The sequence below is a fragment of the Heptranchias perlo genome, chromosome 12 (genome assembly GCF_035084215.1).
Source record: "Heptranchias perlo isolate sHepPer1 chromosome 12, sHepPer1.hap1, whole genome shotgun sequence".
Taxonomy (NCBI): Eukaryota; Metazoa; Chordata; class Chondrichthyes; order Hexanchiformes; family Hexanchidae; genus Heptranchias; species Heptranchias perlo.
Genome location: NC_090336.1, coordinates 33,120,357 through 33,136,558, shown reverse-complemented (window position 1 = coordinate 33,136,558; position 16,202 = coordinate 33,120,357). Strand labels below are relative to the sequence as shown.

General features: G+C 41.8%; 1 protein-coding gene across 1 annotated transcript; it reads right to left on the bottom strand.

Moving 5' to 3' along the window:
• Window positions 1–1,181: 1,181 nt before the first annotated feature.
• psma1 (proteasome 20S subunit alpha 1) lies at window positions 1,182–14,567 on the bottom strand. Its single transcript, XM_067993912.1, has 10 exons — window positions 14,483–14,567; window positions 10,250–10,294; window positions 8,146–8,247; window positions 6,288–6,391; window positions 5,481–5,569; window positions 5,133–5,203; window positions 4,670–4,799; window positions 4,468–4,547; window positions 3,676–3,780; window positions 1,182–1,427 (listed from the first exon to the last, which is right to left on the bottom strand). Exons 1-10 carry the CDS (start codon window positions 14,483–14,485, stop codon window positions 1,368–1,370), a joined length of 789 nt encoding a protein of 262 aa, XP_067850013.1. The 5' UTR covers window positions 14,486–14,567; the 3' UTR covers window positions 1,182–1,367.
• Window positions 14,568–16,202: the final 1,635 nt, after the last annotated feature.

Genomic DNA, 16,202 nt, shown 5'->3' with positions numbered 1-16,202 from the left:
ACAAAATATGCTTGTAAGTTAAAGGGGCAATATAATCCTGCAAAATCACCTGAAATGCCTTCCAAAGCAAAATACTGCAGATGCTGGAAATCTGAACTAAAAACAGAAAATGCTGGAAATACTCAGCAAGTCAGGCACCATCTGTGGAGAAAGAACTAACATTTCAGGTCGATAACCCTTTGTCAGAACTGGGAGAAGTTTAAGATTTAACAGTTTTAAGGAAGTACAGAGCCAGGGAAAGGTTGGGGGGGGGGGGGGAGGGGATGAAAGAACAAAAAGGGAAAGTGTCTGGTAGGATGGAGGGCAGGAGTGATTAAATGACAAAAGGGATGATGGTGCAAGGCAAGGAGGGTGGTAATGGGACAAGTAAAGAAACAAAAGATGGGTCAACAGGAGCTGTAAATGACAACATCATGTTGATGCTGCCTGACTTGCTGAGTATTTCCAGCATTTTCTGAATTCCCTTCCAATTCAATGTTCCCAAACGATAACTCAGTTTTATCAAATAAAAAGATTTTCAACATTGTAGCAATTCTGTAGACATACTTTCAGATCATTGGTTTGAAAAGAAAAGTGCATTCAATCTAGTGGGTACTACGATGACCCTATTAGTTCATTTACAATCAATCATTGTTAGCACTCAATTTGTTTCAATTTTCTCACCCTTTCCATAAGGTATCAATTCTTGCTGGGGTATGGTCCCATTTGCACCAGTTATCCTCTGACATTATCAATGTGTATGTGCTTAGAGTGTTAGGCTATTCGACTATGGGATATACCAACTGAATCCAATATTGTCCTGATCCGATGTCCACAAACACACACCTATCAGCTGGTAGTCAAGGCCTGAAACTCTGGCTGACATTTTCCTTCCCTAGCCCAGAGGCATGAAGGCCAATTATACCAATCTTACTGTCATCCTGTCTGAAATCAGCAAACCCAAAAAACATCAGGGTGTGAACTTGGGTCCTTCTAGTCTGTATGGCTCAGTACCACATTTGGTGGATACACTGCCCATTGAATCGCCAGCAGACAAACACCTTGTTTTGAGAAATAAATTTTAAGTCTCAAGCACATTTAAGTTCTTGGAACTATATTTAAATAAGAGGCATCACTTTCACTGTATAAGTTGCCTTACCAAGCATTAGGCATTTTTTCCCAAAAAACAAGAAACTTACAACTTTTGGTAATACATGAAGAGTTTATTGGTTTACAGTTGGTTTATGGTCGATAGGTAACAAAATCTTTATAGAAAATAACCAATGACAGTAATGTTTATCCCCGTTTACTGAAATCTAAGCGTGCTCAAATGCCCTGCCTTTGCTGTGCTGAAAATGTAGTTACAAAGCACAAAATAGGTCAACAGATTAGTGCTCCATTGGTTCTTCTGGTTTTTCACATGGAGGTGCGTCATCAGATGGAGCGACCTGTAAGACATTTTCATTAGATTAGTAAAGTTAAAAAAAATTCTGCAGCTCAATTTGAATTTGTATCCTGGATGAGTAGAAAATGAGATTTAAAAAAAGACTGCAATATTAAATATTTAAAAACCTTTGACTGTACCTGAAATTTACACTAGAATCGATCTGTAATCAAATTTATGATTAAATTTCCAAGTAAACAGGATCTCTTTAGGATCAAAACGGTTCCAAAACAACACATCACATCCACGACTGGAACAGAGTGAATCTTCTATGGAAAACTCAAATATATGATACCTGAAACAGACAGGTCCCCAATACCCAGGGAGCTGTTCATGTTTGATCAGGCAGGCTGGCTCGTTGGTAGAACCAGGAGCAGATCATCAACTGAATGCCCTTCCAATTCAATGTGCCCAAACTATAATTCAGTTTTATCAAATAAAAAGGTTAGGATTGGGGTTAGGCAAACCAATATCATTCAAGATAAAGTGGCCCAAGTCAGCTAAGAAGCTTACAATTTTCTGTGCTGGTGGGCTGTGAGGTATTAGCCAATTAAACTCCAGCAATACTCCATGCATACTTTGGGGTCCCCAAGACTCTTGGCAACCTGTGCCCAAGTTGTCTGAGCTTAGAAAAGTAGATTATGACCCTACAGAGAGAAATATGCTCTCCATACCAGGCATAGAGAAACCGCAAATGGACCTATCAGTAGTTTGATTTAGAAATTGAGGCATGGTGACAGGTTTCTGCAAGTGTCAGACACCCAGCTGACCAAAAATTACAGTATGTAACACTTGTAAACAATTTTACAACACCAAGTTATAGTCCAACAATTTTATTTGAAAATCACAAGCTTTCGGAGGCTTCCTCCTTCCTCAGGTGAATGTCAAGAAATCCTCGAACCTTTCGCATTTATAAATCACAGAACAATACCTGGTGATTACAGATAGTCTTTCCAACTGCACGTTGCCAAGGTAATCAAAGTGTTCAGACAGAGAGGTGTTACCTACAGGGCCACCGAATATAAAAACAACCAAAAAAAAAGAGGCAGAAACATAGAAACATCCGGAAGGAAGAGAAAGACAGCAAATGACCAGTTATATTAAAAACAGATAACTTTTGTTCGCTGGTGGGGTTACGTGTAGCGTGACATGAACCCAAGATCCCGGTTGAGGCCGTCCTCATGGGTGCAGAACTTGGCTATCAATTTCTGCTCGACGATTTTGCGTTGTCGTGTGTCTCGAAGGCCGCCTTGGAGGTGTGGGGATGGCCATAGCGCTACTCCACTACTCGCCTTTAAACAGCCACCCAACCTCAAACAAACCATCGTTCGCAGCAAATTACCCAGCTTTCAGGAGAACAGCGTCCACGACACCACACAACCCTGCCACGGTAACCTCTGCAAGACATGCCAGATCATCGACACAGATAAGACCATCACACGAGAGGACACCACCCACCAGGTACATGGTTCATACTCCTGTGACTCGGCCAACGTTGTCTACCTCATACGTTGCAGGAAAGGATGCCCCGGAGCATGGTACATTGGCGAGACCATGCAGACGCTGCGACAACGGATGAACGGACACCGCACAACGATTGCCAGACAGGAGGGTTCCCTCCCAGTCGGGGAACACTTCAGCAGTCAAGGACATTCAGCCACCGACCTTCGGGTAAGCGTACTCCAAGGCGGCCTTCGAGACACACGACAACGCAAAATCGTCGAGCAGAAATTGATAGCCAAGCTCTGCACCCATGAGGACAGCCTCAACCGGGATCTTGGGTTCATGTCACGCTACACGTAACCCCACCAGTGAACAAATGTTATCTGTTTTTAATATAACGGGTCATTTGCTGTCTTTCTCTTCCTTCCGGATGTTTCTGCCTCTCTCTTTTTTTTTGGTTGTTTTTATATTCGGTGGCCCTGTAGGTAACACCTCTCTGTCTGAACACTTTGACTGCCTTGGCAACGGGCAGTTGGAAAGACTATCTGTAATCACCAGGTATTGTTCTGTGATTTATAAATGCGAAGGGTTCGAGGATTTCTTGACATTCACCTGAGGAAGGAGGAAGCCTCCGAAAGCTTGTGATTTTCAAATAAAATTGTTGGACTATAACTTGGTGTTGTAAAATTGTTTACAATTGTCAACCCCAGTCCATCACCGGCATCTCCACAGTATGTAACACAGGAGTTTAAAATACGGTTGCAAATAAGCTCTTACAATTCTTCAAAAATACTATATTCTGTATTTACCTTTCTCTGAGTTCTTTCTTCTAAGCCTTCCAAGAATGATGCAACATCATCGTCATCATAAATGGTAAAATCGATGTCTTTACCCACAATTCCAATTGAGACATTCTGACAGGCAAAGAAAAAAATATCAATAGGATAACACTACACATTAAGTCCAACAATTAAAACAGTGACAGTTCAAATTCCCAGACTAAATTGAAGTTGCAGAATTTTACTACGCAATTTAGTTCTGTATTCTTAAATTAACACCTACAGATACTGTATGTTTTAATGGAAAATTTACTCCAGCTTTGCAGAAAGCTTCTTTAAATTAAATCTCATTTCAAGTTGAAGTACTGCAACTAAAAAGACAATGCAAAAATAAATTTATGGTTGATATTATAGTCAGGCTATGGTTCGTCTTGTATACTGATGCACATTTTTACATGCAACAGCTCAGAATGCAAACAGAAAAAAAGTGTTGCTAACATGAATTTTTATAAAGATTTGACCTGACAGCTCTGGCCATAAACGCTGGAATCCCAACAAAAGCAGCCAAATCAGATTCATAGTCTCAAATGTCAATTTCTCTATCATTGGAAAAGTTTGGACAGGTTATCAAATGAAGCACTGTACAACAGGCTGTTGCTTCATCTCAGCAAGAGAAAACATTTTTAATAGCCGCTCCAGATAAGCCTGTGGCCTATACTGAAGAAGGAAACAAGGCAGCCAAAGGCCATAATTTTCATATAGTTTTATTAGATTTACAGTTTTACACTGTACAGCACTTCATTGTAACAGAAAGAAAAATACCTTTGTAGTAAGATCCTGTTCAGCAGGGAGTGTTTCTCTCAAGGCACGCAGACCATGTTTGACCAATTCATTCAAATTACCTTGTGAGGGAGAGGGAGAGAGAAAGAGAAAGAGAAAGAGAAAAAGAGAACACAGATTGAACAATGATGAGTAAAAATCTGACACCTGAGAAACACAACACCACCAGCTTTGTCACACTTACAATCCTGGAATTCATCCATGCGTCTCTCCAGGTAAGTTCGAGCAGACTGTGAACGGGCACCAATTGACATGGCCTTGCAGTCAAAGTAGTTAGCCGATGGGCACGTCTGGAAAATGTGAGGGCCTATATCCTTAAGATGAAAAGGAAAAGTTGGTTTAATCAGACAGCTGACACAGCAGGACCTTTCTAAGACACTGTGGCCTAGGATGTCCACCTGGTGTTACTTTAACACAGGCGGTAAACCATTTAAAATAAATAGGTTACTTGTGTATCCCAGGGATTATTGCTAGTGATAAAATAATGCCAATCAATCAGATAGTATTAAAATGAAAGCAGGATTCATGAGCTTGGGCAGTGGTGCAAGATCAGGTCTCACTCTGGACTGGAATTAATCCAGCTTGTTTCAAATATACAGTTTGTCTTCAGAAATGAGGTTAACAAAAAAGCAATGATAGCAACTTACATCATAACCAGCAATGAGTAATCCCACACCATATGGTCTCCTTCCATATCGCTGTGTAGGAATTTGAGTTTCTAGATAAAGGTGGTTAAAGAATCATCCTACTCCTCACGCAAACACAAAATTAGACACTTTTAAATTTGAATGCTAGTTCATTTATTTTACATGAAAGACAATTGTTTACAACAAGTCAAGAATAATGTTTTAAACTCGTCAAAATTTGCTGGAAATTTAAATAAATTTAACAGCACAGAACACTTAATTGCTATGTTAGCTATGGATGTAAAAACAAAGAAAATTAAGTTTAAACTTATTTAATGGACAGAAAAGCTGTGCTTGTCTTAAGGATACTGCTTCCAATCAGGCTCACTAGACGCGATACTGGCAGAGGCCTGTCAAACACAAACCTCGAGTCCAAACATTCCTGACGCATGAAGTTGCTGTAGAGAAGAGGGAAAAAAGGCATTACAATTCACAAGCACGGAGACCGTCAGAGTACGCATGAAGCAACTAATAAAGCACTTAGAAAAGCTACTGGTTATCAATAGCATGTAACCTCATTATGCACTGAAATGCAATATGATCAGACATAAAGTGTTACTATTTTAGCTTTGTCCCCCCCAAGTCTTTTACTTATTCCCCCATTATCAATTTATCAAATGTGCCTCCACATTTTCTCCCTTACCAAAGCAAAAGTGGAGTAAGACTTTTGAAAAAAGCAAGCACAATTCAAGACTCCTTTCCCGAAACATTAACACATCTTACTCTTTCAGATGCTGATCGACCTCCTGTTTCTACGTTATATCAACATTACTACTTGGGGGGTAAGTTAAAGAGGAAATCTCCCTCTCTTTATTTTGAACAAGTAGCAGACAGTTCATTCTATGACAACATTACTCTTTGATGGCAAACTATGTGTGGCAGCAGGGAGGAAAGGGAATGGAATAAGAAGACATGAAACAAGGGGGAAAAGTTAAATTTTGGAACTATATACAAATCCACCATTTATATTTCACTTTCAAGAATCAGTTTACTTACTCACGAAACTGCAAATAATTGCTTCATGTCCCATTTCAGAAGGTATAATGTTATTTCTAGACACATTTACCATCAATAATGTACCTAACACCATGATAAATCAACTGGACAAATACTCACCACAACAGCCTAGCATCAGCAGTGAGACCAGCAATGGAGATGCCAATATGATTGTCAACATGGAGTACCTTTTTTTGATGAGCAGCCAATTCTGACTGAGCTCTCTACAAAACAAATGGTTCAAAAGATGAATACAATTAAAGCTTATGCTGAATTACAACAATTTAAAGGGTGGAGAGAGGAATGGGGGGGGGGGTGGGGAAAGAGGAAAGAAAGAGTGGGTGGTAAGTAAGGAAAGAAATAGGAAGATATGGAAGCCAAGGATATGGAGGGGGCTTGAAGGGGTAGAGGTTGAGAGGTTGTTTCCCCTGGCTGGAGAGTCGAGAACTAGAGGGCACAGTCGCGGGATAAGAGGTCGGCCATTTAGGACTGAGATGATGAGGAATTTCTTCACTCAAAGGGTTGTGAATCTTGGGAATTCTCTACTTCAGAGGGCTGTGGATGCTGAGTTGTTGAGTATATTCAAGGCTGATTAGATAGATAGATTTTTGGACTCGAGGGGAATCAAGGAATATGGAGATCGGGCAGGAAAGTGGAGTTGAGGTTGAAGATCAGCCATGATCTGATTGAATGGTGGAGCAGGTTCTTATTTCTTACGATCTTATGAAGGCAGACACATGGATAGTCTCAATCTTACAAATGAAGAAACCAATGAGGTCTTGGTATTTGAGGCGTGGTGGTGGAAAAGGGGTCTTAGGAAGCACTTCTCTGTGGAGAAAAAGAGCCAAGATTTGGCCAGTAACATAACAATCTCACTTTCTTCCCGTCTCCTGAAGGTGGCAGCTCAGGTTGGGATCAGGTTCCCGACATACAGGCATTCATCACACATACTGAACATTTGAATGTCAGTGATCTATCTGACCATGGAAGCATCACAAGTCGGTTGGCCCTATCATCGTGTGACATTGGCACAAACCCGCTTGCCAGCTGGGATACATTGGATAGTGATTAGAATTGGGAACATTTTGTACAATAATCATATGGCACAAGGCTAGCTTTAATACAACATGTTCCTCTGATTACCCAATGGTAATGCATGATGCAGTCTGAGCTTCACAGGCTAAAAGGTTGGTTCCTTAATCTGTACTATCTCGTTTTTAAGCTTGTTTCAACATTTTTGGGTTAAGGAGGGTAAATCTTGACCAGAGCTTCTGTTCTTGATTTCTCCCCAATGACCTCTGCTGGGAAAGTGCCCATGTTGAAACACTACCTTGAGGCTCACACATTAAGCACAACCACTTGAATCAGGCTGTGGAAGATTGCTCACAATAACTGAATTGTAATCCATCAAGAAAGAGGAAAGGGAGAAACATGAAAGGAGCAACTGAAGGAATAAAACAGCATATTGTGTCCATTTTAATAATGGTATGCAAACCACTATTTTTCCCATTATCAAACTATATATGCAGGTTTGAATAAAACAGATCACGTGTTAAACCCTTCGCGTACTGACATAGTATCTGATATGAAGTAAGGTGGGAGGAGGTTCGTGTGGAGCATAAACACCAGCATAGGCCGAATGGGCCAAATGGCCTGTTTCTGTGTTATAAATACTATATATATTTCATCAATCCCTCATAAGGTTAAAAAATGTTGTCACACTTCTATTTTAGTTCGTCCTTATTCATGTGACAATCAAAAATTCATCATGATCTTGTATGCAAAAATAGCCCCTCAATAGCATTTTCTCATTTCTGATTTTTGGCACCTTCACAGCAGCCTATCAAAGTTACTGAAAACACAGTGCACCTTCTTCAGGAAGTAAACAATTGGCTGAACAGTACATGTTCTTGTCGACACCTTCACGTTTGCAGGAAGGCATTTTTATTTAATACTATTATATTATCCACATTTTTACCTTCAAAGCTACCAGAACAGCATGAGTTTTTGACTTGAGCCCCACAGTGGCAGAACCTTGTTTCACTGCCTCCATAGCATATTCAATCTGATGTATACGCCCCTGTAAGAACAAAATAATAATTAGCTTGAGTACAAATTTTTGGAAGCTAAGATAACAAGTCTACATCAGTATTGGCTCATACAGTATTTCAAAACATCATCTCCCTCTCAACTAAGGAATTTTACAATTTTCATTTGGAACATTTCAAACTAAAATTAAGAATCATGTTTCCTGGAATGTGTTGTCGCCTCCCAAATCTGTGCACATTTCCCTCAACCGTATGTTTGAACCGCTCCAATCTGGTTTCTGCCATGCCACAGCACTGAAACTGCCTTCAAAGTCAAAAATTACATCCTCTGTTAATATGGCCGTGGTGCACTGTCCCTCCTCATACTTCTCGACCCCTCTGCTGCTTTTGACACGGTCGACCATACCATCCTCCTTCAACATTTCTCCTCCATTGTTCAAGTGAATGCGACTGCCCTCGCCTGGTTCCACTTTACATTTCCTGTTGTAGCCAAATCACACGCAATGACTTTTCTTCCCGCCCCCGCATTGTTACCTCTGGAGCCCCCAAGGATCCATTGTTGGCCCCCATCTATTTCTCATCTACATGCCCCTAGGCAACATCATTCGAAGACATGACGCCACATTCCACATGTACGCTGACGCCACACAGCTCTACCTCACCACTTCCTGTCTCGATCCCTCCACTGCCTGTGTTGTCAGACTGCGTGCCCAACATCCATTCCTGGATGAACCGCAATTTCCTCCAATGAATCATTGGGAAGACCAAAGCCAATGACTTCGGGGACCACCGCCCCCCCCCCCCCCCCCCCGACTCCGGTCACAAACACCATTCCCTCGCCACTGATTCCATCCCCCTCCCTGGCCACTATCGCAGGCTGAACCAAACTGTTCACAACTTCGGCATCCAATCTGACCTGAGCTGAGCTTCCAACCCCATATCTTCTCCATCACAAAGACCTCTCACATCCACCTCCGTAATATCGCCCACCTCTGCCCCTGCCTCAGCCCAACAGCTGCTCAAACCCTCATCCATGCTTTTGTTGCCTTCAGACTCGACAATGCCAATGCTCTCTTGGCCAGCCTCCAATCTTCCACCCTCCATAAACTTGAGCTCCTCCAAAACTCTTCTACCGTATCCTAATCTGCACCAAGTTCCGTTTACCCATCACCCCTGTGCTCGCTGAATTACACTGGCTCCCGGTCCACCAACGCCTCGATTTTAAAATCATGTTCAAATCCCTGCATGTTCTCACCTCTCCCAATCTCTAATCTCCTCCAGCGTGCAACTCTCCAAGAACTCTGCATTCTTCCAACTCTGGCCTCTTGTGCATCCCCCATTCCCTTTGCCCCACCATTAGTCATGCCTTCAGCCATCTAAGTCCGAAGTTCCAGAATTCCCACCCTTATCCTCTCTCCTCCAAGACACCCCTTAAAACCTACCTCTTCGACCAAACCTTTAGTCACCCATCCGAACATCTTTTCTGGCTAGGTATCAATTTTTATTTGATTATGCTCCTGTGAAGCGCCTTAGGACATTTGCCTAAAGGCTCTTTATAAATTCAAGTTGTTGTACGAGCAGTTTGTTCAATTCACAAGTTCAGAATGTTACCTATTTACATATTCCTAAACATGGCATCAAAAAATTAAACAATCCACTATAATACTTCTACTGCATCACAGTCACTGATTCACTGCATAAGATGACAGCTCATTAAAAAAAACTTGGACCTATTTTGCCGTAAGAAGTGCAATGATTTATTTCCAATCATCAACTGTATTTAATTATTCAACCTTACTGATTAGGCCACAATTGTTCAGTGAGGATGCCATCAAGCATCTTTGCTGTCTACTATCATGCCGAAGGATCAAAAATGAAAGAAAACAACTCAACTTCATAGCACAAAATAATGGAGGCATGTGAGTAATTTGAAGTCAAAGTTGCATCTATGGTTACAACATAATCTGAATTCCTTGTAAAACTACAAGATATACACATCAAGTAGAACGTAACCCAGAATGTAACTTTTCTTACCTGTGGGCTCCAAACTGTGACATCGTTGTCATATTGATTACGGAACTATAAGAAGAAGAAATGTAAAAGTTGTATATATGTACTGAACACAAATATAGATCTTCAAATGAATACCGACCAAGTTATTACAAAGCACAAGTACCTTATTGCAGGTACGCACCAGCATTCTTAACAAATGCAGAAACAGATTTCCGGTTTACATCTCACAATAATTAAATGATAATCCTGGTACAAAGCCTTAACACCCACATACTGGAAGCCAGTCTGGAACATAAATAACGGTTGCTCCAGTTTCTTTGATTTCCCTTTAGCCCAGTAACAATATCATAAAATGTTAATATATACATAAGTACAAAAAATGGCTGGAGAGTCTAGAACGAGGTGGCATCGTCTCAGGATAAAGGTTTGGCCATTTAAGACTGAGATAAGGAGGAATTTCTTCACTTAGATGTTGTGAATCTTTGGAATTCTCTACCAGAGGGCTGTGGATGCTGAGTCATTGAGCATATTCAAGGCTGAGATCGATAGATTTTTGGACTCTAGGGGAATTAAGGGATATGGGGATTGTGCGGGAAAGTGGAGCTGAGGTCAAAGATCAGCCGTGATCTGACTGAAGCTCGAGGGGCCGTATGGCCTCCACCTGCTCATATTTCTTATGTTCTAATACATAGTTTCCAAGAATAACTGTGTAATCTAAACATTAATGCTCTTAAAAGAGAATGGCTCATTTAACTTGCCTAACAGGATGCAAAGCAACCCAGACTAAGACTGGATTTACACAAATCTGCAGCATCAGTGCTGAACTGTTTCATTTTAGCTGTAATATAAATGTAAAGCCAGAGCCTGACCTGACTCCAGAGCAAAGAGGAGGGAAGTCTCTATAGCAGATTATTTTTCTCCACTTTGCTTCAGAGTCAAGTTGGGCCTCAACTCCAGATTTATACTGCACAATTTAAAAATAGGTGCAAAACAAATCACTCGCACCAACGCTACAGCAGCAGTGTAAATGCAGCCTAAAACAGATTTAAGTACAGAAATAATTCAGATGAGGGAGGTGAAAAAGCATTCACAACTCTTCCCAGGGTGAAACATTAAGTCTTAGCAATGCAGTTACTCAATTAGGGTATGGGGAGGGGGAACATAAGAACATAACAAATAGGAGCAGGAGTAGGAGTAGGCCATCCGGCCCCTCGAGCCTGTTCCGCCATTTAACAGGATCATGGCTGATCTTCTACTTCAACGCCACTTTCCTGCACCATCCTGATATTCCTTGATACCTTTAATATCTATTGATCTCTGTTCTGAATGTACTCAATAACTGAGCCTCCACAGCCCTCTGGAGTAGAGAAATCCATAGATTCATCACCCTCTGAGCGAAGAAATTTCTCCTCATCTCAGTCCTAAATGGACTACCCCTTATTCTGAGACCGTGACCCCTAGTTCGAGATTCCCCAGCCAGGGGAAACATCCTCCCTGCATCTACCCTGTCAAGCCCTAAGAATTAATACAAGCATCACCACATGCTAGAAATCCAAAATCACTAAAATCAATGTTTCCTTTGCACTGACTGCCATAAAAGTTACCAGCATATTAACATTTCTGAAAGCATCACATTAAATGTGTTTAATAAAAACTATCAACTTTAGTACGAAAAATTGCCTTGAACAAACATTCATTCGGTCATCTCATCCCAACTAAAGACTGGAAAATAATTTATTGTACAGGGTATGTTGCCAGTTCCTAATGCAGGAGATTGTTTCCTCAATTCTGCTGCACAAATATGGTATAAAGGTTATGGCCATGGAAGGTGCGTTCACGTTGCAGCCTGTGAGACTGTTAATCAGCCGCCAAATTCTTCCACTATTTTGCACTAGAGATGAGTGTGAAGATACAAAAAACAACTAGAAGCCTTGCACTCTGAATGGCATATTTAGACTATTAAATTCATTGAAAACCAACCAAAATATTAACCAAGCAACCTCACATACACTGGATATTTTTAAAGAAAAAAAAACAGGATATTTTCATAAGCTAAAAAGGTAACATTTTCCCCAAAATTATTTTGGCCCCTCTTTGGGTATGCTGGCACCAATGCCAACATTGAAAGCTGACCCACCTATAACCAGAAGGCAAACAAGAGTGGCGCAGGTTGACTCACTGTCTAATTTGGAGGAAACAAAATCCCTCCACCTCGACAGATCAAAAACTCACCATTTGGGGAAGCTTTAAGGTTAACAGCCACTAATCCATTAGAACCAAGTGTGACAGAACATTACTGCTAAACCCTTTATAAAAGCATATACAGCCAAAGAATCAAAATATCAAGGAACTCAACTGAGATATTTGCAGATTTTAATTGATAGTATACTTTCGGTACAATTTGTAAAAATGCATCCATCTCACAGATACACATCTTTGCAATACCTGTAATGACTAAGCAGATATTACATGAGGTAGCTATGAGCATACTGTATCTCATCTCCCTACTCTATAGAAAAATTGTTGAATCAATAAGCATTCCTGTTCATTGTTAAACCCTTTCGGAAGTGCACCTGTGTGGACAACAAGTCTCAGCTCTGACACCCTATAGCTGAAAAACCTGCCAACATTTACTGTCTGGTCTCACACAAGGAAAATGGCAACTTGCATGAGGAACCAGAAGCTGCAATCTCTCATGGAATAATATCAGAGAATGATACGGTGACATGATGGTGGGGGATGTGAAAGGTGAAGAAATTAAAAGGGGAACATAAAGAGGAATCTGTTGGTTGTTAAGATTAAAGTTATTTAACTACATCAGAAAGTAAACATTTTTTCATATTTATGGCATGGATGTGTCTATTTTTCATCTTTGAGGGCACAAGGTGGGATATTCCATTCTTGTTTCTGGTCACCCTGCACAACACATTATCAAGTCTGTGAAAGCTGATCATATACATCTCCTCTAAAACCAGTCTCAAGAAGATATACAACAGTGTCCCAAAGCAACGCTCCCTGTAGGGGGGAACATCCAGCCTTAATTTGTCACTGCTGCACAGCAACAAAACTGAGATCAGGAATAAATGTGCCTCATCATTCCATTACACAGTATAGTGGGGCTTCATTTATTTAAAATTTCATTGTCAGAAGTGTAATTTTCAGATTAGATTTTAATCTGCATGGACCAATCCCTTGGCACAATTGCAAAAGAGGAGCAGGGAAATTCTCCCCGTGTCTTGAGCCAACATCACCAAAAACAGATTAACTTGTCATTTATCTCACTGCTCTTTGTGGGATATTGTGCACAAATTGGCTGCCACATTAGACTACAAAACAATAGTAACTGCACTTCAAAAGTAATTAATTGGCTGTGAACCAGTGAGGATGTGATGAAGTATTATGTAACATCAAGTTGTATTATATATTCTACCAAAAGAAACCAATATGCCGATCCACTGAAAGAGAACAAGTGTTCCCAAATTAAAGAAAGATGAAAAAAGCCGTTACAATGTCTCAGTCCAGTCCTTCAGGTAGCAACAACCGCCCGACGCCCCACCCTCGTCGACCATATCTCAGCCTCCAAAACTAATTTACATCCATTTCGTTGATACAAAAGAAATGTTGCAGCGTGTCCTCATTCACCCGGTTTGACAGAAAACCTGTGCCGAGATTTTATTCTCTCTACACACAGAGACTGAACATTTCTACCCCGACACACTCAATCCTTGTGACTTAAATCGCGATCAGATTAACTCTGTTTAAAAGTATAAATTGAGCCAAAACGCTGACGCGTTGTCCGTGTTTGGGGGGGGGGGGGGGGGCAGCGGCACGAATGTGAACTGTCGCTGTGAGGCCCAATCGGCCGGTCCGGCCGCTTCCAGCCAACCGATCGCGAATGATCAGAAACCGAGGCCTCCGCTCCCCGTCCCTGTCCCCGCTCTCGAGTAACCGGCCGCTCATCCGCGTCCCAAACAAAGAAGCGTTCAGCCGACCACGCAGCTGTAGCCGGTGTCGGGGACCGGGCCGGGTCCACGGCCTAAAGGCAGCGCCTCCGCTCCATTTCCTGCAACATGACTCGGCACAAAAGTCGCCGCCCGGGGGAGGGGAGAGAGGGGGACAAGAAAAGAGGAATCGGTACCGCCCGAACCGAATCATTCGTTACTAAACGGCGCCGTAACCGCGGGCTGGGTCGACCAGCCGGCGCTCGCAGGCCCACCGCCCGCTCGCTCCCTCCCTCCCCACCGACCGACCGACCATTTTGCTGCGTCCGCGCCGTTTTCTTCCAGTGAAACCGAGCGGGTCGATCGATAGTGCCTCGGGTTGATTAATCGCTCCTGGGCGCCAGCCTGGAACTACAAATACTGTCGAATCATCGAACGCACCAGCCCTTAACCATTTGAGGACCTGCAGCAGCAGTTCTTTTGCTTTCTTTTTTTTATTATGGCTTGATGGTCTGTCTGAAAGACATCCAATCGTATCACAACAGTGACTTTTTTTTTGTGTTTTTAGCCCCCCCCCCTTTTATAAGAAGGTTGAGGGGGGGGGGGTTTAGGGTGTGCAAAAATTCCAAAGAAAAAACCAAAACAAGTTCGAATTATAATTTTATTATTCTTGTCCAGGATGCACTCCAGCCCCTGCGGTGCCCACCGGTCGCGAAAACGCAGCAGCATTTCTGCTCCTGAGCCAAAGGGCGCACTTGTGCATTTACAGTCAGGGGAAGTTCAGAAAAATCAAGATTGGAAGAAAAGACCATTATACTTATTGAAGATCATCTATCCAGAACTCGAAATCACCCCAATGGATATCCCTAATATCTCTGTTTACCTGCCAGAATATTTCAAATATTTAACAAGTAGTTCTTTATATATCTGAATGTTTCGGTTTTTTTGTTTCTTCAAATTGATACATCCTAGGTTGCCGAAGGAAGCCAGGGTGGAGATAGCAGAAGCTCTGACCACAATCTTTCAATCCTCCTTGGGTGTAGGAGTGATGCCAGCAGACTGGAGGATTGCAAATGTTACACCCCTGTTCAAAAAAGGGGAGAGGGTAAACCTGGTAACTACAGGCCAGTCAGTCTAACGTCAATGGTGGGAAAGTTACGAGAGACCATTGTCAAGGACAGAATCAATTCTCACTTGGAGAAGCATAGGTTAATAAGGGACAGCCAGCACGGATTTGTTAAAGACAAATTGATTCTGACTAACCTGATTGAGTTCTTTGATGAAGTAACAGAGAGAGTTGATGAAGGTAGTGCAGTAGATGTTGTATGTATGAACTTTCAAAATGCATTTGATAAAGTACCACAAAACAGATTGATTCAGAAAATAGATGCACATGGGATTGAAGGGACGGTGGTAACTTGGGTATGTAATTGGCGACGGGATAGGAGGCGGAGAGTAGTGGTGAACAGATGTTTTTCTAACTGGAGAGAAGTATGTAGTGGGGTTTCCCCCAGGGGTTGGTATTAGGACCATTTCTTTTCTTATTACATATAAATGATCTGGATTTGGGTATGGAGAGTACAATTTTGAAGTTTGCGGATGATACAAAACTTGGCAACGTAGTAAATAGTAAGCAGGATAGTAGCAGACTTCAGGAGGACATAGATGGACTGGTGAAATGGGCAGATGCATGGCAGATGCAATTTATTCTGGATAAGTGTGAAGTGATCCACTTTGGGAGGAACAACATGGAGAGGCAGTATAATCTAAATGGTATTATTTTGAGGGGGGTGCAAGATCAGAGGGACCAGGGGGTGTATATTCACAAATCTTTAAAGGTGGCAGGGCAAGTTGATAAGGCAGTTAAGAAAGCATATGGCTTTGTAAATAGGGGAGTTGAGTACAAAAACAAGGAAGTCTTGCTAAACCTTTACAAATCACTGGTTCAGCCTCAGCTGGAGTATTGTGTACAATTCTGGGCACCACACTTTAGGAAGGATGTCAAGGCCTTGGAGAAGAGGTTTACCAGAATG

Bases quoted from the DNA above. Each gene is read 5' to 3' on its own strand.
- psma1 (XM_067993912.1), bottom strand. The intron at 8,248-10,249 runs GTAAGAAAAGTT...TTGTTCTTACAG, and splicing joins TCACAGTTTGGAGCCCACAG to GGGCGTATACATCAGATTGA. The intron at 4,548-4,669 runs GTAAGTGTGACA...CTCCCTCACAAG, and splicing joins CATGGATGAATTCCAGGATT to GTAATTTGAATGAATTGGTC.